At 45.0% G+C, this 17,508-nt stretch overlaps 1 protein-coding gene across 1 annotated transcript in view; it reads left to right on the top strand.

The window, feature by feature from the left end:
• GIPC3 (GIPC PDZ domain containing family member 3) overlaps positions 1 to 17,508 on the top strand; it is a 353,263-nt gene that overhangs the window by 275,224 nt on the left and 60,531 nt on the right. The window contains exon 4 of the mRNA XM_069649438.1: positions 7,361 to 7,473. Within this exon, the coding sequence (XP_069505539.1) occupies positions 7,361 to 7,473 (113 nt within the window). The remainder of the gene's footprint in view (positions 1 to 7,360; positions 7,474 to 17,508) is intronic.

Below are 17,508 nucleotides of genomic sequence, written 5' to 3'. Positions count from 1 at the left end.
CACACAGTCTGTCTTTCTGAAGCTGGAGTAGAGACGCAGACTGCAGTGGTAGCAGGGAGAGAAGGATCGGAGGCTCGCCCAGAGCGTCAGATAAGCCTGAGAAGAATGCCACACAGCGGGAACCCGAAGACAAGGTACAGGTGCTGTCCTGGGTCCATGAGAGGGGCTAGGGACCAAATAGAGAGCGCCTAAGAGGGGTCGGGGACCCGATAAGGAATAAAGATGATGATGATGATACAAGAGTTGCGGACCCTAAGTGAAACATAAGGACACAAGCATATGCCGCATTAGTAAATACACGGGTCCAGGACCGTAAGAGAAATATTAGGAAACCAACATATGCCGCACCAGTAGACACTTGGCAGGGAACTACATCAAGTGTCTTGAAGGACCAAAACAAAGTTCTGAGATCAAAGCAAATGTCTGATGTTAGGCAGATCAAGGACCCGAAGAGAAATATATGGACACAAACATATGTCACATCAGTAGATGCTTGGCAGGAGAGTAAACCAAGTATCCTGGAGAGCCAATACCAAAGGGTCTGGGACCCAAGTAAATCAAAGAGGCAAAGCCAAAGTAAATGGATCTGGGACCCTGAGAAAGCCAAGGAGAGGGAGAATGAAATTAACTGTTTAAAGTATCCTATGTGGAATTGTACCTGGCAGGGGAGTACGCCAGGTCTGTTCACTTGAACGTTGCATAGGACTGGAGTGGAGAACCCGTGAAAGCAACACAGCAGGCCCTGGGACCCATATGAAGTTGGGAAAGGCCCAGAAGAGCAAACTAAAAGGGTCAGGGACCCACACAATAGTGAGCAAACGAAAAATCAAGGGGCTGAGGCCCAAAGCAAGTCAGAGACAACCCAGAGGGGGCTGGAACACACGTAAAAGAGGAAGAGAAACACAATAAGTTGGAACAAGGTGTCATGGACCCATTACCAAAGCAAGAGACCCTTTCTGACTTTTGTGGTTAGGCCCAGCAGGATAGTGTACCAGACTTGGCACTTCCGTTTTGATTTGGAAGAAAATCCCAGGGGATGAGAGCCCCCTTTTACAATGAAAGTATGTTTTGTGCTAAACAAATCTATTGCTAAGTCTGGCAGGATAGTAAACCAGAATTAATCTTACTTTTGGGAATTGAGGACATGAACAAGGGGAGGAGAATCAACCCCCTCTTTTTGATGATTGAGAACTGTGTTTGCAGAGTCACTTATTGTGCTTTCACTCTATTAACTGAACTTAAGTTCTGCATCCAGAATGTGGGAAGCCTCCTTCTCGATCAAGAAGACGCCCAGTTTTTCCTTTGTTTAGTGTAAGGGACGGAAATAGGTTTGAGCACAGGACGGTGGACTTTATACGTTACAACAGACATCCTGACAGAGTCCTTAGTATTTTTGTTGAGGTAGTGCAACCCCTCATAGAAATAGGGTAAAATAGGTTTTTCCTTTTCTTTATTTTAGAATAAAAGTCTTTGCCGACAAGCAGGCCCCACCACTGTGTCAGATTCATACTTCTGCACCCTTACAGTTGTTTGTTTGTACGTGTGGTCTTTTTTCCAGTCATTGGTTATGTAAGGGGTGTGGATGGCTAGGGGTTCCAGCTTAGCACTGATTTTTGTTGGTGTCTTTACGAAAATGTCTTTAGAGTTTCTGGGTTCTGTGTGTTGCAGTGTGCGTTCTGGCAGTCTGTTGGGGTCCAGGATTATTTGGGTCCTTGCTTGTGGGTTGTTTGTGGGTTGTTTGTTTTCCATTGTGGTGCGATCATAGGTGGAAAGGTAACGGGAGATGTATTCCGTTTTTGTTCTAGTCTTGGTCAGTGTCCTTAGTCCATTTTAGTGGTGGCTGGTGGGGATTTGGGGTGTTGCAAACTCTGGTAGGTGGTTCCTGTTCCACAGGGTGTGATTTCCTTTCTATTTCTGTTTGTCCTTCTTGTGTCATGACATGTTTGTGGTCTGGCTGTCTTGGATTTGGTTTTGTGGTGTATTCCTGGTCTTGGGTTAAATTGGTGCACTTCGACATATAGTGGTGTCTGCCTGACTGTGGTTGTTGTGCTTTGCCTCTGTTTTGGATTTTGAAAAATTGAGAAATTATTTAAATTATTGTTATGTTCCATGGGAAGATGCCCTACTGCGTGGCTTTCTTTCATGAAGTCAGTGGTAGGTCTGTCAGCTGCAATACAGTGGAGTTTGCATCGCTAAGGTTGTAGGTGGTAGCCTCAGTTTTGGATTCGGAATCGGGTTGCAGATTATTGCGGTATATTCGAGATGCGGGGGCGTTCTTGGGCTAGATTACTTTCCTGGTCTCATGCTAAATCGGTGTGTTCTGACCTACAGTGGCATCTTCCTCGCTGTGGTTGAGTATTGTGTCTCCGAGTTAGGTTTGGGTTTGTTGTAAATCCAGGGGCAGGTGTCCTCCTGGGCTGGTTACTGTCATGTCGGCAGCCAGCCTGTCAGCCTCATTATGTTAGAGGCACAGGGATTTGGACGGGATGCCGGATGGGGAAGTGACGCTGGAGGAGGTGAGCACCTCGGTCTGGAAAAATAATTAGACGTATGCCCGTGTCTGTGACCTCATTAAGATAGAGGGAGGCCCCCTCATATTCATGACAGCCCCACGTAATGGGAATATCATAGTGGCGACGAGGGGAAAGATCCATCCTTCGCAGGGCACTGATTACTGCTGCAACATAGGATCTAGTGGGGTGTGGATCACTGACCCGGGCACCCTGTGGTGTTGAGAGTATTCGTTGGTAGCGGCCCACGTGAAGCTGGGGGCGGTCGTTCCTATGTTGGCAGACGTTTTGCTTGTTGCTGGAGCAGTGAGGTGGGCATCCGCTCTCCCACACTGATCGCGAGAGCAGCCCGAGATAACAGGTCTGCTGGAAGAGAGTGGGGAATCAGGAAAACGTTTCTTCTTCACCGGAGTGGCAAGGCAAGTGCCTGTGCTTCTGAAGGAACACTGGAGCGGCTCTGTGATAAAGGGAGCATTCTGGTTCAACAGAGCATGACAAGGCCTAGCAGGAAGGGCACGCATGTGGCCTGAAAAAGGAACAGTGAAACCAAGTGCCACAAGAGCTGCACCAGTTTACATATTGGATGACAGTCAGCTAACAAGGCAGTGAAAGAACACACACACCCCAATAGAGGATACAGATACATCAAGATGTCGGAAGAGGACATCCCAGCGACAGTGACTGCGTGCTCCTCAGGGGTGTTTCAGATGGCACAAGGAGAAGGCTTGCCATGGCAGTTACCCATTGCATTCGGTCTCACAGACACCGGAAATCTGGGGGTGCGATTGACTCGTTGGATCAAGGAGGTCAAGGCATATGTGGGGGCCATGGGTCTATTAGATGACTACAGGAAAATTAATTTGGTAACACCAGCGGTAGGCACGGTGGTGTGTGGCATTTTATATGAGCTGGGGGATTAAGAAAAAGCAATGTTCATAGTGGTTGTATACTAATTGACCTTTTCACAATTGACCTTGGGAGAATTGACCTCGGGAGAATTAACCTAATTTAGAAGGTCAATTAGGACATATATGCGGGGGGAAACCCCCTGCAGCCCCCCACCCAATCCAAAACCCCCTGCAACCCCCACCCAATCCCCTTATATTATTTATAATCCAAAACCAACCCAATACATATATAAAATAACTAAAATAATATAAAAGTCAATTGTGCAGAAGGTCAATTAGGACCACTATAAATAGGTCAATTGTGCAAAAGGTCAATTGTAAAAGGTAAATTTGGGTAATACCGTTCAGAGTGATACACAAAGCACTATCAACGTATTTTGCCCCCCACACCAATGTAGATTATGAACGACATGTGTTCCATACAACAACGCAGGATAAAGGTGAGACTCTGGACAACATTGTGATGAGATTACACATAAGCATAAAACACTTATTCCAATGAGGAAGCACTAAGTTTGCAAGTCATATCAGGGTGTGAGTCCTCTGATGTCAAAAAGAAGCTTCTACGGAAATAAAGATCTCTGGAAGAGATTTTGGCGATGGCAACAACGGAATCAGCTATTGCACAGCAAGTGATAAACCTGAAGAAAGTCAAACTGTCACCTAGGATGAAAGAACCTGTCACAATGAAAAAGCGAAGACCAGTGCCAGTGGACGGCAACAGATGGACAGACGAACACTGTTTCAGAGTTGTCTATGAATTTCCACACAAAGGCACCTACCCAGCGCTCGGTCATAAATGCGTGGCCTTTGAGGCGGACAATCACTTCAGAGCTGTGTGTAAAAAAAAGCTCCTGTGTCAACGCCGCAAAGCACATCACCAAGGGGAAGAAGACGATACATGGAAAAGACACCAGAGGACCACAGGCCGAGTCGTGAACACCGGAAATACCGACCGTTAGAAGGTGAGAGCAGTAGATGCCAGTCAAAAAGAGAACAACATTCTGCAGAGAGGAATAGTTCCCATTGGATGAGAAGAAATGTCATAAGGTATGGACACACTCATGGAGTGAGTCATCTTCATCCCCGGATGAGCAGAGAAAAAGAGGTAATGTGTGGAAACTTGGCAATGAAGCAGCCAAATAACATAGCCCTATGCTGATGATGCAGGTCAATGACAGGCCCACCAAATTCTTGATTGACACAGGTGCAATGGTAAATGTGCTGAGTGAAGAGGCATGCCGTAATCTACTGCATCCACCGAAACAAAAACCGTCCAACGTAGATATTTATCCTTATGGGTCAAGCAACCCACTACCCAGCAAAGGAATGTTTTCGATGGTGAGCACACACAAGTGACACTGCACGAATCCAGCTGCACGTGCTCTCCACTGAGACAAACAGCGGGTGCATTTTAAGCTTCAAGACATCGGTCGACGTGGGGCTAGTACACATTCTATACAACATCATGCCACATAAATATACTGCGTGAGATAGCAATGTAGAAAAGCCATTCCCAAGAATATTCAAAGGCCTGGGCAATCTGCGGAATTGCAAAGTGCATTTGCACACAGATCAGTTGGTCAAACCAGTGTCTCAACATTGCAGGGAGATACCGGTCAACATACAGAAACAAGTAGAGGAGTAAATGTGGTCTTTAAATCTCAGCATCATCGAGCCAGTGACTGGGCCTACTGCCTGGATTTCTCCAATAGTACCTGCCCAAAGAAATCAGTGGATGGGTCCATACGATTGTATGTGGACATGCACAGGCCAAACCAACCTATACAAAGGGAAAGACACCAAGCATCCAGGATAACAGACATGATCCATCTATTAAAGGGAGCAATCGTGTTCTCAAAGCTAGACCTTAACAAGGGTTACCACCAACTTAACCTAGCCCCTGAACCATGGTATACTGCCACATTTGGAACCCACATGGGACTTAAACCGCCTCCGTTTTGGGATAACGTCCACAGCAGAAATCACCAAGTCATCAAACACGTACCAAACGGCTTAAATAATAGCAATGATATAGTGGTGTTGGGCAAATCAATGGAAGAGCACGATGACACATTACATCGTATCTGCCTAGCACTGGATGAAGCAAGATTGAAACTAAACAAAGCAAAATGTGAATTCCGGAAATGGACACTCAGATTTATTTGACACATATTTTAGGAGCACGGCATGAGACCAGATCCAGTTAAGGTGGTGGCACTCAGCAGAACTCCAAGACCAAACAACATTTCGGATATGCTAATATTGATGTATCCCAACCGCAGAACAAAAATAAAGTAAAGCTAATTATAAGACTAACCCACTTTTCTTTGCGGGTGTCACATTTGATCTTCAGCAGTCCGGACTCCTTATTTGTAAATCTCTATGGACAATTGAAGCTGATGGAGGAAAACATGCTCAATGTGAAACTGACTCAGTTCTAATGTATCTAAACTGAGAGGGCAAATAAACAAATATACAATGGAAATTCGTGTGGTATTTTAATTTGCACTGTAAACAAAGAATACTGTTTGACATAACAATACAGCATCACAAAATAATGTCTGCGAGAAATCTCAAAAGTGAAGATTACTGGCATTACTGACATATACAGGAATAAGTCAGGGGCTTCACCTTTTTCTGTGTACAGCCATTGATATCATTCGTTATTTCCTTGAGGTGTTGTGAAGCCATGAGAAGCCATGAGAAGAAATTCAGCCTTTGATTGGTGGGACTGAGCCAACTGTTTTTCAACCAACCTTCAAATATGTCACCCAATGGTTTAATTCAATTCAGTTTATTGGCAGGAAACCCAATGATCAAGAGCAAGGTCTCAGAGTAGGTCCCTTAATTTAGGAATAGACCCTGTTTTGTGGGCACATTACCGGTCAGGAAATGGCCTGGGACCTGACCTACAGGCCTGAGCAAAGTGAGGGGTTTAACATGGGTCCCAGCACCACTGCCTGACAGATAATGCCCTCCTAAAAAGGTGTTTATTGCTGTTAGCAGCCTGAATGCTGTTCGGGGGCCTAATGGTGTTTCATTATTAAGTTGAAAAACAGCACAGTTGCAGTTTCTTAACTTAAAAGAAATCCTAAAATGGCCACCATGGAAGTAAGGAGAATGGAATCACATGTAGTCCCTTCTCCCATTTCATTGCAGCCATTGACATGGAGGGGAAGGACTGGACAGCGAGTGTTCTGGGACCGGCGAGGGACAAGGCAGTCGCAGGCAAGTGGGGTTGGTTTGGGATGGCTAGGAGTGTGGGTGGGAGAGATGGAAAAAGTGAAGGGGGACACCGGCACTGAGAGTTAACCTTTTCGGCAGGAAAGATGGAGGTCTTCTACTCCTGAGGAGGCTCAGGGTGCGAGCAATACCATAAGATACAGCTTACATTCCGAGCATTCTGAGTGGCTGGGATGCCCCTTGGGCCTGCCTTGCTGGGTGCTAATTGTGGAAAGGTGCTCCTTCCTCAATGTGGAGGTCTTGAAAGAGCTTTATTTATGCCATTTGAAGAATACATCAGAAAAGCAAGACCGCTCAGCACAGGGCGCAATAGGACTCAAAAGGGTCCATTTTAACTCTTGAGAACATATTTATTAGAAGTTATCTTTGCTATCTTACGGTTACATGAACAAGCTGAAGACTCAACCGGTAGAGTCATCTACACTCTCTCCCCAAAAGGGAGATCACATCCTTTGCACCAATGAAGCAGCAGTTGGTAAAGTATGGTACTCCTATGTGGTAATTTTTTAAAGTATATTCTGAGAATTGCATGGGAATTGTGAAAGTAAAATGGGCCAGTGTGAAAGGTGCATGACAAAATAGAAACATGGAGATCGGGACCACCCTACAGAGTTTGCAGACACTGCTTCTTAGTGTTTACCATTTGAAGAGATAGCATTGGCCTACTCATAACACTGTTGCTTTCTTTGTTGGCAGATATGATTGGTCAGAGGAGTAAGACTAATAAGTGTCCAAGTGAAGGCAAAGTGGTGACCGGAAGGGAAACGCTGCGACTGCGCACAAAGGGAACAGCTACGGTGGAGGATGCGGTAAGTGCTGAATGAGTGGACAACATGGGGGCCAACTTGTGGATTTCCCGTGGTGAGGCTGGGTTTTGGTTTCAAATGTCGACCTAATGACATTACAGGAATTGACATCATAGAAAGTGACATCACAGCCTCTGGTGAACATTGTGGCCATGTTTTTTTCTTTTAAATCCCGCCAGGCATAAAAAACACAGAAATCAAAGGATCGTTTTTATTTTTTTAAAGCAGATTATCAAGGTTAACATTTTGAGAAAACATTGTGCTGCTCTTGCTTTGTTCAACGCTTTGGTGCACGCGCACTTAATAAATACAAATAGAAAAAAAGCCCTCAATCATGGCTCATGCATTAAAGTCGACGATGGCTGGGTGACTGGAATCTGGGACGACTTAGGACGATGTAGCTGAGTGGAAACAGTTCCATGGGGCTGAGCACGCAACCTATCATTTCATGAAACTAGATATTGCCAGCATGCTCACTGTAAATTACCTGCATGCTTGAAACTGTGGCCACAATATGTACAAACTAGCCATCTGCCTTTGCTACTTGCCGCCCTGCAGCCCCACCCTACAAATGCAAAGGCATGACATACATTCATTGCACACACATCTCTCTAGACTGGAGGAGGCCACAGGCACCACAGGACCCAATTAAGGCAGTGTTGATGCAGCCTGGAAGGACATAAATGCACGAGGCACAGCACGTTACTTCACGTAAGTTCTCAAGTTGGTTACTTGCATACCTGAGGGCAGCTCGTCTGCCAAAAACAACCGGCAGGCACACACTTAAAACAAAAAGGTTTTATGGCGCCAGGGCGTAACACAGGCAAGACACACCTGTCTCAGCCCATTCAGCATGCTGCCATTGATGTGGCTCAGCCCCCCAAATGTTTTTGGAGGAGATGAATATAACCAGACCCCATGTAGTTGGTGCCCTTGGTGTCAACTGGCTCCAAAGGGAAGGAGAAAGGATGGGAATGAAGGCATTTGGAGTTCTCAGCTAAGATTCCATCACATGCCTCCAGAAACTGAGAGGCTAATCTACATCTGTTACCACCACTGGAGTGTAGCGGGAGGATTAATGTCAGAGTGGAGGCCGAGTACTGCCATAGTTATCACCATGACTCTGGCTGCCACCCCAATATATTGATTTGGGGGCCAATTCTGCTAGTAAAGAGACACAGAGTGACATATAAGGGGTGAGGCTGTTATCTGATTTGATTTGTGCATTTGTAACGCGCTCACAACGGACTCAATCGTATAAAGGCGCAGATGGTATATCACAGTCGGAGACAAACAGAGGTTGTGCGGGAACCCGCTAATCAGGAACGAGAGCGTATTGAAGCCCTGATGCCCCTACCGTCCCCTTACTTGAAAAGGTGAGTTTTGTGGGCTTTCCGGAATTGGTAGACTGAGTCCAGGGCTCTAGTCTCTCATGGAAGATTGCTCCAAAGTCTGGAACCATAGACAGAGAACCTTCTGCCTTCCTGTGAAGCACATGCAGAGGAGGGAATTATCTGCAGTAATTGATCCCCTGACCGTAACGTCCTTGATGGTTGGTACCAGTGGATTTTATCCTGCAAGTAAGAAGGGGCACGTCCGTACAGACATTTATATGTCAGGCAGGCCATCCTGAAATCAATTCTATCCTCCTCTGCCAGCCAATGAAGTGTCCGGCAGGCGGCTAAACCATGGGGGGACTTACCTAGCCGGCACACCAATCTCACAGCACATCTTTGTGCTTCTGCAGCCATGGCCAGACCTTCCAGGATTTTGCGGCATGAAATGGCAAATTTTTTCCGGCATGAAATGGCAAATTTTGTGCCACAAACCTTATTTATTGCGGCATTTTTGCGGCACATTTTGTATTAACTGGAGGGTGTAAGATTGTCACATTCCAGGAAATAGGCAGAGTACAAGGCTACAAGAGAGCCAGGGTATCATTATTATGTATCTTTTGTATTAATTTAATAGGAAGAGTCCCAGATGTCTCTGGCTTGGCAGAACAGTGTTTGATTTGGCTACATTTCTGGTTTAATGTTCATGCCTATTTAATAGTATTTACTAAATTGATCATTATCAATTGTAATGCTGAAAATACTCCCCTTCTATGTTCTCCAATCCCCCAAACACCCACACACCTCTCTCACCAACACACATCTCACCAACTCTCCATCACAACTTACATTCCTTAACCTCTCATACAAATACTCACGTGCTATGTCACACTGTCAAGTCAGAATTTGCACTGCTCAGCCCCTGTCACACTCCAAATTATACTCCCAACTCACACCTTACACTCTACAATTTCTCCCGCAATATACAGTCCTTCATTCTTTTGTGCAGCTTTTGCATCTTGCATCCTTTCACGCATTCTATCGCACTCTTCCCTCATCCTTTATCCCAATCTGCAGCTCACTGCCTCTTTCTGGCCAACCGCTTCCCCTCTACTTTCTGTACCTCTGCTCGCTCTCAGATTTCTGGCCCACCGCATCACTGCTTCCTCTGCTCTCTTGTGCAGCGCTTCCTCCTCTGACCCACTGCTCTCTCTCTGCTTTCTTGCCTATCACTTCACATCTCACCCATCACTCTCCCTCTCTCTCATAGTGTAACCATTTTTTTATTTTTTTTAAATGTAGATTTTGACCCAGTTCCTCAAATAATGGGGCATTTAAAAAATGAACAGAGGATGTGCTATTTTAGACAACCCATTTTTGGAAATGAGCAGGTCACCTTATTCTCAAAGGTGACCGGCAAATTTCCACAGGCTTGAGCTGTAGCGCAAATTGTGCGCTGGCCAGCTGCCTCGAATGGTGTTCTGGGTTGTTTGACCGAAGTGTAATTATTTGCAACCCTGCGGTGCCAGATCTGTCCCTCTAACGCGGGTCGGATCCGACTCCGCAGGGTCCCTTTTTTGTTATTTTCTCTTTTTTCTGTCCCCGCCTCCAATTTTGAGGAAAAAGTGGAAAACACTTCTGCAACCACCCTAGACCAGAAATACTGAACATGGGGAGCGGGTGACACCCCCGCAACACATGTTCAGTATTTATAAAAATCGATCGAATAGTACTGGACGAAATAGGTCAAATTGTAACATTCGATAGATTTTTGTCATCAAAATGGGCAGTACTTTGAAAAGAATCTCTCTCCGGACAATGTTCTGCAAGCTCCCAGCGCCTTTCACAGGGACAGGCCCTCCAGGAGCCTGCCACTGTAAAATGCGACCCACAAAATGCATTTTTATCCTGTTTGAGGAACAGAAATGCAAGCGACACAGTAGCGGTTCATACCTTAAAAGAAATGCATGACGGGGTCAGGAAAGTCCCTGTCATGCAGTGGCAGCCCCACATCCTGTGCGCGTAGGGTTGCCTACAATTTCTGCACATTTAAAAGTGCATCTTGCTTGGAAATGAGGGATGCGCTTTTAAATTGACAGAAACGGCACTTTATTTGATCAAGGAGGTGAAAAGGCCATCTGAATGGGCGCGCATATAAAATTTGCCCATTCATGTGTCCCTTGTGGATTCGGCTGCACTTTTTTGGGGCGCAAGTGATGAGATGTGTTAGCGCATTTAATTTCTTGTGTAAAAAAAAAAAAAGTTGAACCTGGCACCCTGAGTATTATTTTTTTTAAAACAGTAATTTTTGCAGATTACTTTAAAAAAAATGTACATTTTTATTTTTATTTTTAAAGATGCTGTTTTTGCGCAAAACGGCCGTTTTCGCTGCATTTTGCGGGATCGCAAAATCGCTATAAACTGGAGGGTCTCCATGGTGCTGTTTGACCAGAATGCTGTTGCAATGTGTGAGTTCACAGAGTTCCCACTACAGCTGGTAGGAACGGCAAAACACAGCATTAATAAACGCAGTGAGTAAAAGACCGTCTGCACCTTAGCATTGACCTGGCCATCACTACCAAGAATATCCTGCTAGATGCAGCCTAAGTTTTTGATCTTAGTAGCAAACTTTAACTCAGTCCCCAGAAAGCATGGAACAGGGGGACACTTCCCTGTGGCAAGTAAATGTTTGGGTCCAAACAGCGCAACCTCGGTCTTAGTTGTATTTGGTTGGAGCTGATTGCCCGACATCCAGTTGCTCACATCATCGAGACACTGTTTGACCCTAAGGAAGGTTTCCCCAACATTCCCTATCTTAATTAAGACCTGGGTATCATCGGCATAATTTGCTAAGACTCAGTTACATCTTGTCGCTTTTCTCTCCTCAATGCTATATCTTGCGTACTAAACATGTAACATTCTGAGAATCTGTATGACTTGTTATGCCAAAATAATAAAAATAATGTTGGAAAAAAAAAATAAAAAAAAAAAGAATGGAAGTTTACCCCGTACAGCTGTTACAGGTTAGTTTGCCGAGGTTGTCAACCCTAGTGCCAGTTACCAACAAAGTTACCAATTGTCTGGTCATCAGTTATTCAGTCATCATGTCTGATATTGAGAGCAAGACACGATTGGCCTCAGCAATCCGTAGTCCCTTCGTCTCCCCATTTGATATCATAGAGTCACCAGCTAAAGGTCTCAAATGGGAAAGATGCATTTGCCATTTTGAAAACATCCTTGATGCGCAGCTTGAAGACTGTAAAGGTAAATGGACCCCACTCCTGCATGTCAACCTGTTTGGAGGTTAGGAAACTTAATTCCCCCATTTCCACAGGACACAATAGATATCTATAAAGGACTTAAAGAATTTGTAGGAGAATATTTCAACCAGCAACAGAACTTTGGTTCTAGTGTGGTCTGCCTTTCCCACGTGAAAGCCTTTTCCCCTCCTGGTCAATGATGCATTAACTGCAAAAAAGAGAACCCCTTTGTAAATTGTAGGCAACTCCTCCTGAAAGGAAAGTGGTGGAAAGCCTCATTGGAAGCCTGGACGTCAAGAGCTGTCCATCTTTGAATTTGGGCCCTGAGGGTGACTCTGAAGAATCCATGTACATGATGGTGGCTGCTGAACAGTCATGAGGCCAAGAACAGGAGCTAGCAGTAAAGTACCATTTGCCAGGTTTGTGATTGACCCTTGAGCGATGATAAACATAATGTGCATTTCTGAATACTGGTGGATGCAGAACAAACTGGTACTGTCACCTTTAGAATTGAGAGTATTTCCATGGCCAAGAAAGTGCCCATCAAGTATCATGGGAAATTCACAACACTGCTAACATACAAAGACAAGGTGTTCGTATGGGACTTTCATGTGCTGCAAAGAACTGTTTCAGTGGAAAATACTTTTGGAAGGATCGGCACCTGAGCTATGGGCATTGCTGCAACAAACTTCTTGATGACTCAAAGATCTGCAGTGGTGGATCATCATCCATCGCTGTTTCAAGGGCTTAGCAAACTGCTAGAATATCGAGTTACTCTACATACTGAAGAATTGGCCCGGCTGGTCCCGCAACACTACTCCCTTTTCACGATACACTTGCAGCCACAGATGGAGGAAGACATTGGAAACCGTCTCACTGATGAAATCACTGAATGTGATACATGTCCCCCACACGTGGATCTCCTATATTGTAGCCGTGCCAAGTATAAATTCCACTTGTGTCAACATGCGACAGGCCAGCAAAGCCATTAAGAGAGAACTGCTCCCTAGAATGCATATGCATGACATAAGTTATCTAAATGGGTCCACGGTGTTCTCCAAGCGGGACATCAACGTCAGGTGCAGTAAAATAGAGCAGAATGAGCACTACCCTTTCTACTCATCAGGGACTTGAAAGATATATGAGACCCAGTTTTGGGATGTCTTCTGCCACATGAATCTTCCAAGAAAGCATGAGGAAAGTGATTGATCCCATAAAGTACTGGCCCAATCACAGCAAGGGTATCCTGGTCTTTGGCGATCCCGCTGAGCATCATGGTAAGTCTTTCCAGAAGGTATTCAAGCCCATCGAAGCGGTTGGACTGATGCTAAATGGAGACAAATGTGAATTTAACAAAAGTGAACTCAAATTCTTCGGGACCACCTTCCCAGGTCATGGAATGCAGTCTGATCCTGAGAAAGTGCTAACCATTAAGGGGAGCCCACTGGACGCAAGTGATAGTGGTCTTTTCATTACACATTCAATAAATTAAGGACGAAAACTGAAAGTAGCAGGAAAACTCTAGCCTCTGGACCAGAGTATTATAATATCACCAAAAAACAGAAAGAAATGTGTCCAGAGAAGAATATATTTATAGTGATGTATCAAAATGTATTTGAAGTGATACAATACATTGAAAACTGGTGAATAAATCCCAAATTATTCAACACTAATCACTTCGACATAGCAAAACAGCAGCAACAATGTGCCTAAAATCGGCTAAGACGTCATCACACATACTTGCCATTCATGGTGCAGCATTCAAACATGACTCATCATACCGTGACATACATCCAAATTGCTAAAAGACAAAAGAACCACACCATGCGTGTAGAGAGCCTGTACGGGAAGACTGGCTGCAGGACAATAGATTGTTTGTGAATTGATTCTATTGCTTGTGAACACAATAACAATGTTTGTCATTGTGGGGAACAGTTATCTATTCCTTTTTCCCATATGTTTTTAGTATGGTTCTTTTGTCTTTTAGTAATGTTGCACCATGAATGGCAAGTATGTGTGATGATGTTTTAGCCGATTTTAGGCACATTGTTGCTGCTGTTTTGCTATGTCGAAGCGATTAGTGTTTAATAATTTGTGATTTATTCACCAGTTTTTAATTTTTTGTATCACTTCAAATAAATGTTGATACATCACTATAAATAAATTAAGGACTTCACAACCACAAGAATCCCACTGAGAAAATGAATGAAAAACAGTGTGCCATTCCACTGGGCTGCTGGCTGTGTGAGGCGTTTTCAAAGGATTAAGCAGGATATGGTTTCAGGTGATCACATGTCATATTTTAATCCACCTCTCTGCACTGACATGGCTGTGGCTGGCTAGTCCTGTAGTACTGGGATCCATACTGGCCCAATACCCAACTGGGAGATCCTGTATGAGGCATATTGTAGCGTATGCCAGTCGAAGGTGGCAATGGCATATTTCCAACCAGGCAAGTGGTGCCTGGCAGTGGTATGGGCCTCTGAGCAGTTCTGCATGTTCTTATTTGCAAAGCCATTCCTCTTTGCAACATGCTCTCACTTCCATGTATGAGAACCCAGAGTGCAGAATGCTCTGAAGGATTAACCAGGATATGGTTTCAGGTGATCACATGTCATATTTTAATCCACCTATCTGCACTGACATGGCTGTGGCTGGCTAGTCCTGTAGTACTGGGATCCATACTGGCCCAATACCCAACTGGGAGATCCTGTATGAGGCATATTGTAGCGTATGCCAGTCGAAGGTGGCAATGGCATATTTCCAACCAGGCAAGTGGTGCCTGGCAGTGGTATGGGCCTCTGAGCAGTTCAGCATGTTCTTATTTGCAAAGCCTTTCCTCTTTGCAACATGCTCTCACTTCCATGTATGAGAACCCAGAGTGCAGAATGCTCTGAAGATAGAGAGATGGGGTCTTCAATTGCAAGAATATGATTTCAGGATTTTACACAAGACAGGAGCAGAGTTCAATTCTGGTGATCTCATGTCGATGCATCTCAGTAAATCTGTGAATAGGGAATGCATACAATGCTGAGAAATGGGCGGGGCATTGCATAGGACAAACGGCATGGGTCTGTACGTGTAAAGGCCCATTTAACCAATAAATGCCATTTTCCATTTGCCTTCTTACTTGACACACCAGACCCTCTGAGGCTCAGATTGGTGAATTTGGTAGAACACGTTAGGATTTCACTATGTCACGCAGCAAGGTGATATAAAGGTACCTTCCTATGTCAATGATACTGTTCAGGCCACCATTTTCTGTGAATGGTTGCAGTGTACCCACTCTTTGGACCCGTCTAATGGAGGCAACCCTTGCATAGGATTGGACAGATGTTGTTCAAATACTTCTGCTTTTTCAGATAAGTAGGATATCTGTCCATGGTGTAAGATAGCATCTTTCCTGCAAAGGTATGGGAAAATCACCACCGGCTGGGGAGGAATCTGTGCAGTCTCTGACTCAGCAAACAATAGGTTATCTTGATTACCTGGGTCCCATGTAAACAGGACGCTGTGCATAGGTCAGAAAGGAAAATGATACTGTGGGTTGTACACTTGATGTCTTCTGTGTACTTAGTGAGCCACACTGAACCTACAATGATTGTCTAGAGGGATGTCTTGATTATGTCCAATCTCACTTAGTCCTCATGTTGCTACTGACAAGTGCCTGGTTTCCCTAGTGACGGGATGTATGCAGTGCCTCCTCAGTGGATAGAGCTATGTCTATCTGACTTAGATTGTAGGTGAGGGGTCTGCAACTTTTGGCTCTCCATTGGACTACAATGCCCATGATTTCTCACCATTGAGAATGCTGGCTAGGGTTGGTAGAAGTTGCAGTCCAAAGCATTTGTAGATCCAAAGGTTTCAGACCTCTGGTCTAAGTGTATTCGGTGGTCTTCTGCTAGGCTACGGTCCATGTAATTACTGGCAACGCCACAGTCCTGGAGAGCATGGGTATTGAATCCCAGGCTAACCTTACATCTATGGAAAGTAAGTGTATAGGCTTCTACAGAGCAAGGGTTGCATTCACACTGTGCACAAATCACAATAGTCCATGTGTACGTTGCATGTATTTAATTGATTGTAGGGTCAGCCTGATGCGTGTTTTGAGCTATGTGCTCTTCGTCCGAGGCTGAACACATCATATACAATTAAGTTTATAACCACATCAATATACCTCACACACCAGCTAGCCAAGCCATATGCCACGGGACGGTAGAGTAATCATGCATATGAACTCACTAAAAATTCACTGCTCACTCCCAAAGCCAGCCCCCATGTAGTACATCATTGCAGTTCTGCACTGCTATTTCACTCCACTGTGATTTGCTGTGCTTGTGGTTTGCTTGTGGAGGTCCTCACTGTTGCTTGCTCCTAAGTATCTTCTGTCAGTGTTTTGTTCTACTGTGATTTTGCCCTAGGTGCTGCTCGCTGTCATCTGCCAGAGGTATTTGCACCTGCTGCAGGGTGCTTAGTGACACTCATCGCAGTGCCCATGCTCTCAGGTGCACCACTACTGGGACATCCATATGGCTACACTAGATGAGATACTTCAAATGCCCATCAGGGCCTCTACTTCCTGCTCCCCTCAGTAAAACCCTCAAATTATACTTTGTGCCTCATAAAACCCACACCCATTAAACCAGCAATACACATCACTTAAATACCCCTTGCAGTTGCAAAACACACTAAGACATCACTGCTACTCCAACATGTACAACACAAGTCAAACTAACTCACCTCATTACATGTTTGCCGGTCCGGTAACTACGGTACCGGTAAACTTGCTGGTACCGTAGTTACCGGACCAGCAAACTACGAGTTCTGCTCACTGTGACCTGGCGGGCGTACCGGCCCCCGTGAGCAGAGCATGTCGGATGCACCGGCACCATTCATGAATGGGATAGGGGAGCATTTTATTCCGGTGCCCGCGAATGGGCAATTACCTGGTCCAGCGGGTCCGTAATGACCCAGTAATTGCCCATTCGCGGGTGCCGGAACAATTTGCAAGTTTGGCGCCAGCCTGCCGGTTTTACCGGCAAGGCTACTGCCAAACTTGTAATGAGGCCCAAGACAGCCCTCGGGGTGTAGATTCTCAAATGCTCTCAAAACAAACCACCCAGATACACACGTACATACAGATTACTGCATTCCTCCTGACCTACATACACCAACACAATGCAGCACAATTACCTACCTCAGAGGCAACGCATTGGAAGCAAGACAACGCAGTGCAACACAGGTTCGAATCCTGATCCCATGCTTAGAAACCACTTGCTGGCATTAAGTACATTATAAATGAAGAATAAAATAAAATAAATAATATCCCTACAAATCAAAACCATCTACCTCTTTATGGGCAGTTGCCCAGGCAGAGTCCTGCCTTAAGACCTAATTTAAAATTATGCTGTTTGTGACCCTGGGATTGGGGGCTTGGTGGAAGC

This window comes from Ambystoma mexicanum, chromosome 1p (assembly GCF_040938575.1).
Source record: "Ambystoma mexicanum isolate Mex_15411 chromosome 1p, UKY_AmexF1_1, whole genome shotgun sequence".
Classification (NCBI taxonomy): Eukaryota; Metazoa; Chordata; class Amphibia; order Caudata; family Ambystomatidae; genus Ambystoma; species Ambystoma mexicanum.
This window is presented reverse-complemented; position numbering and strand designations above follow the sequence as displayed.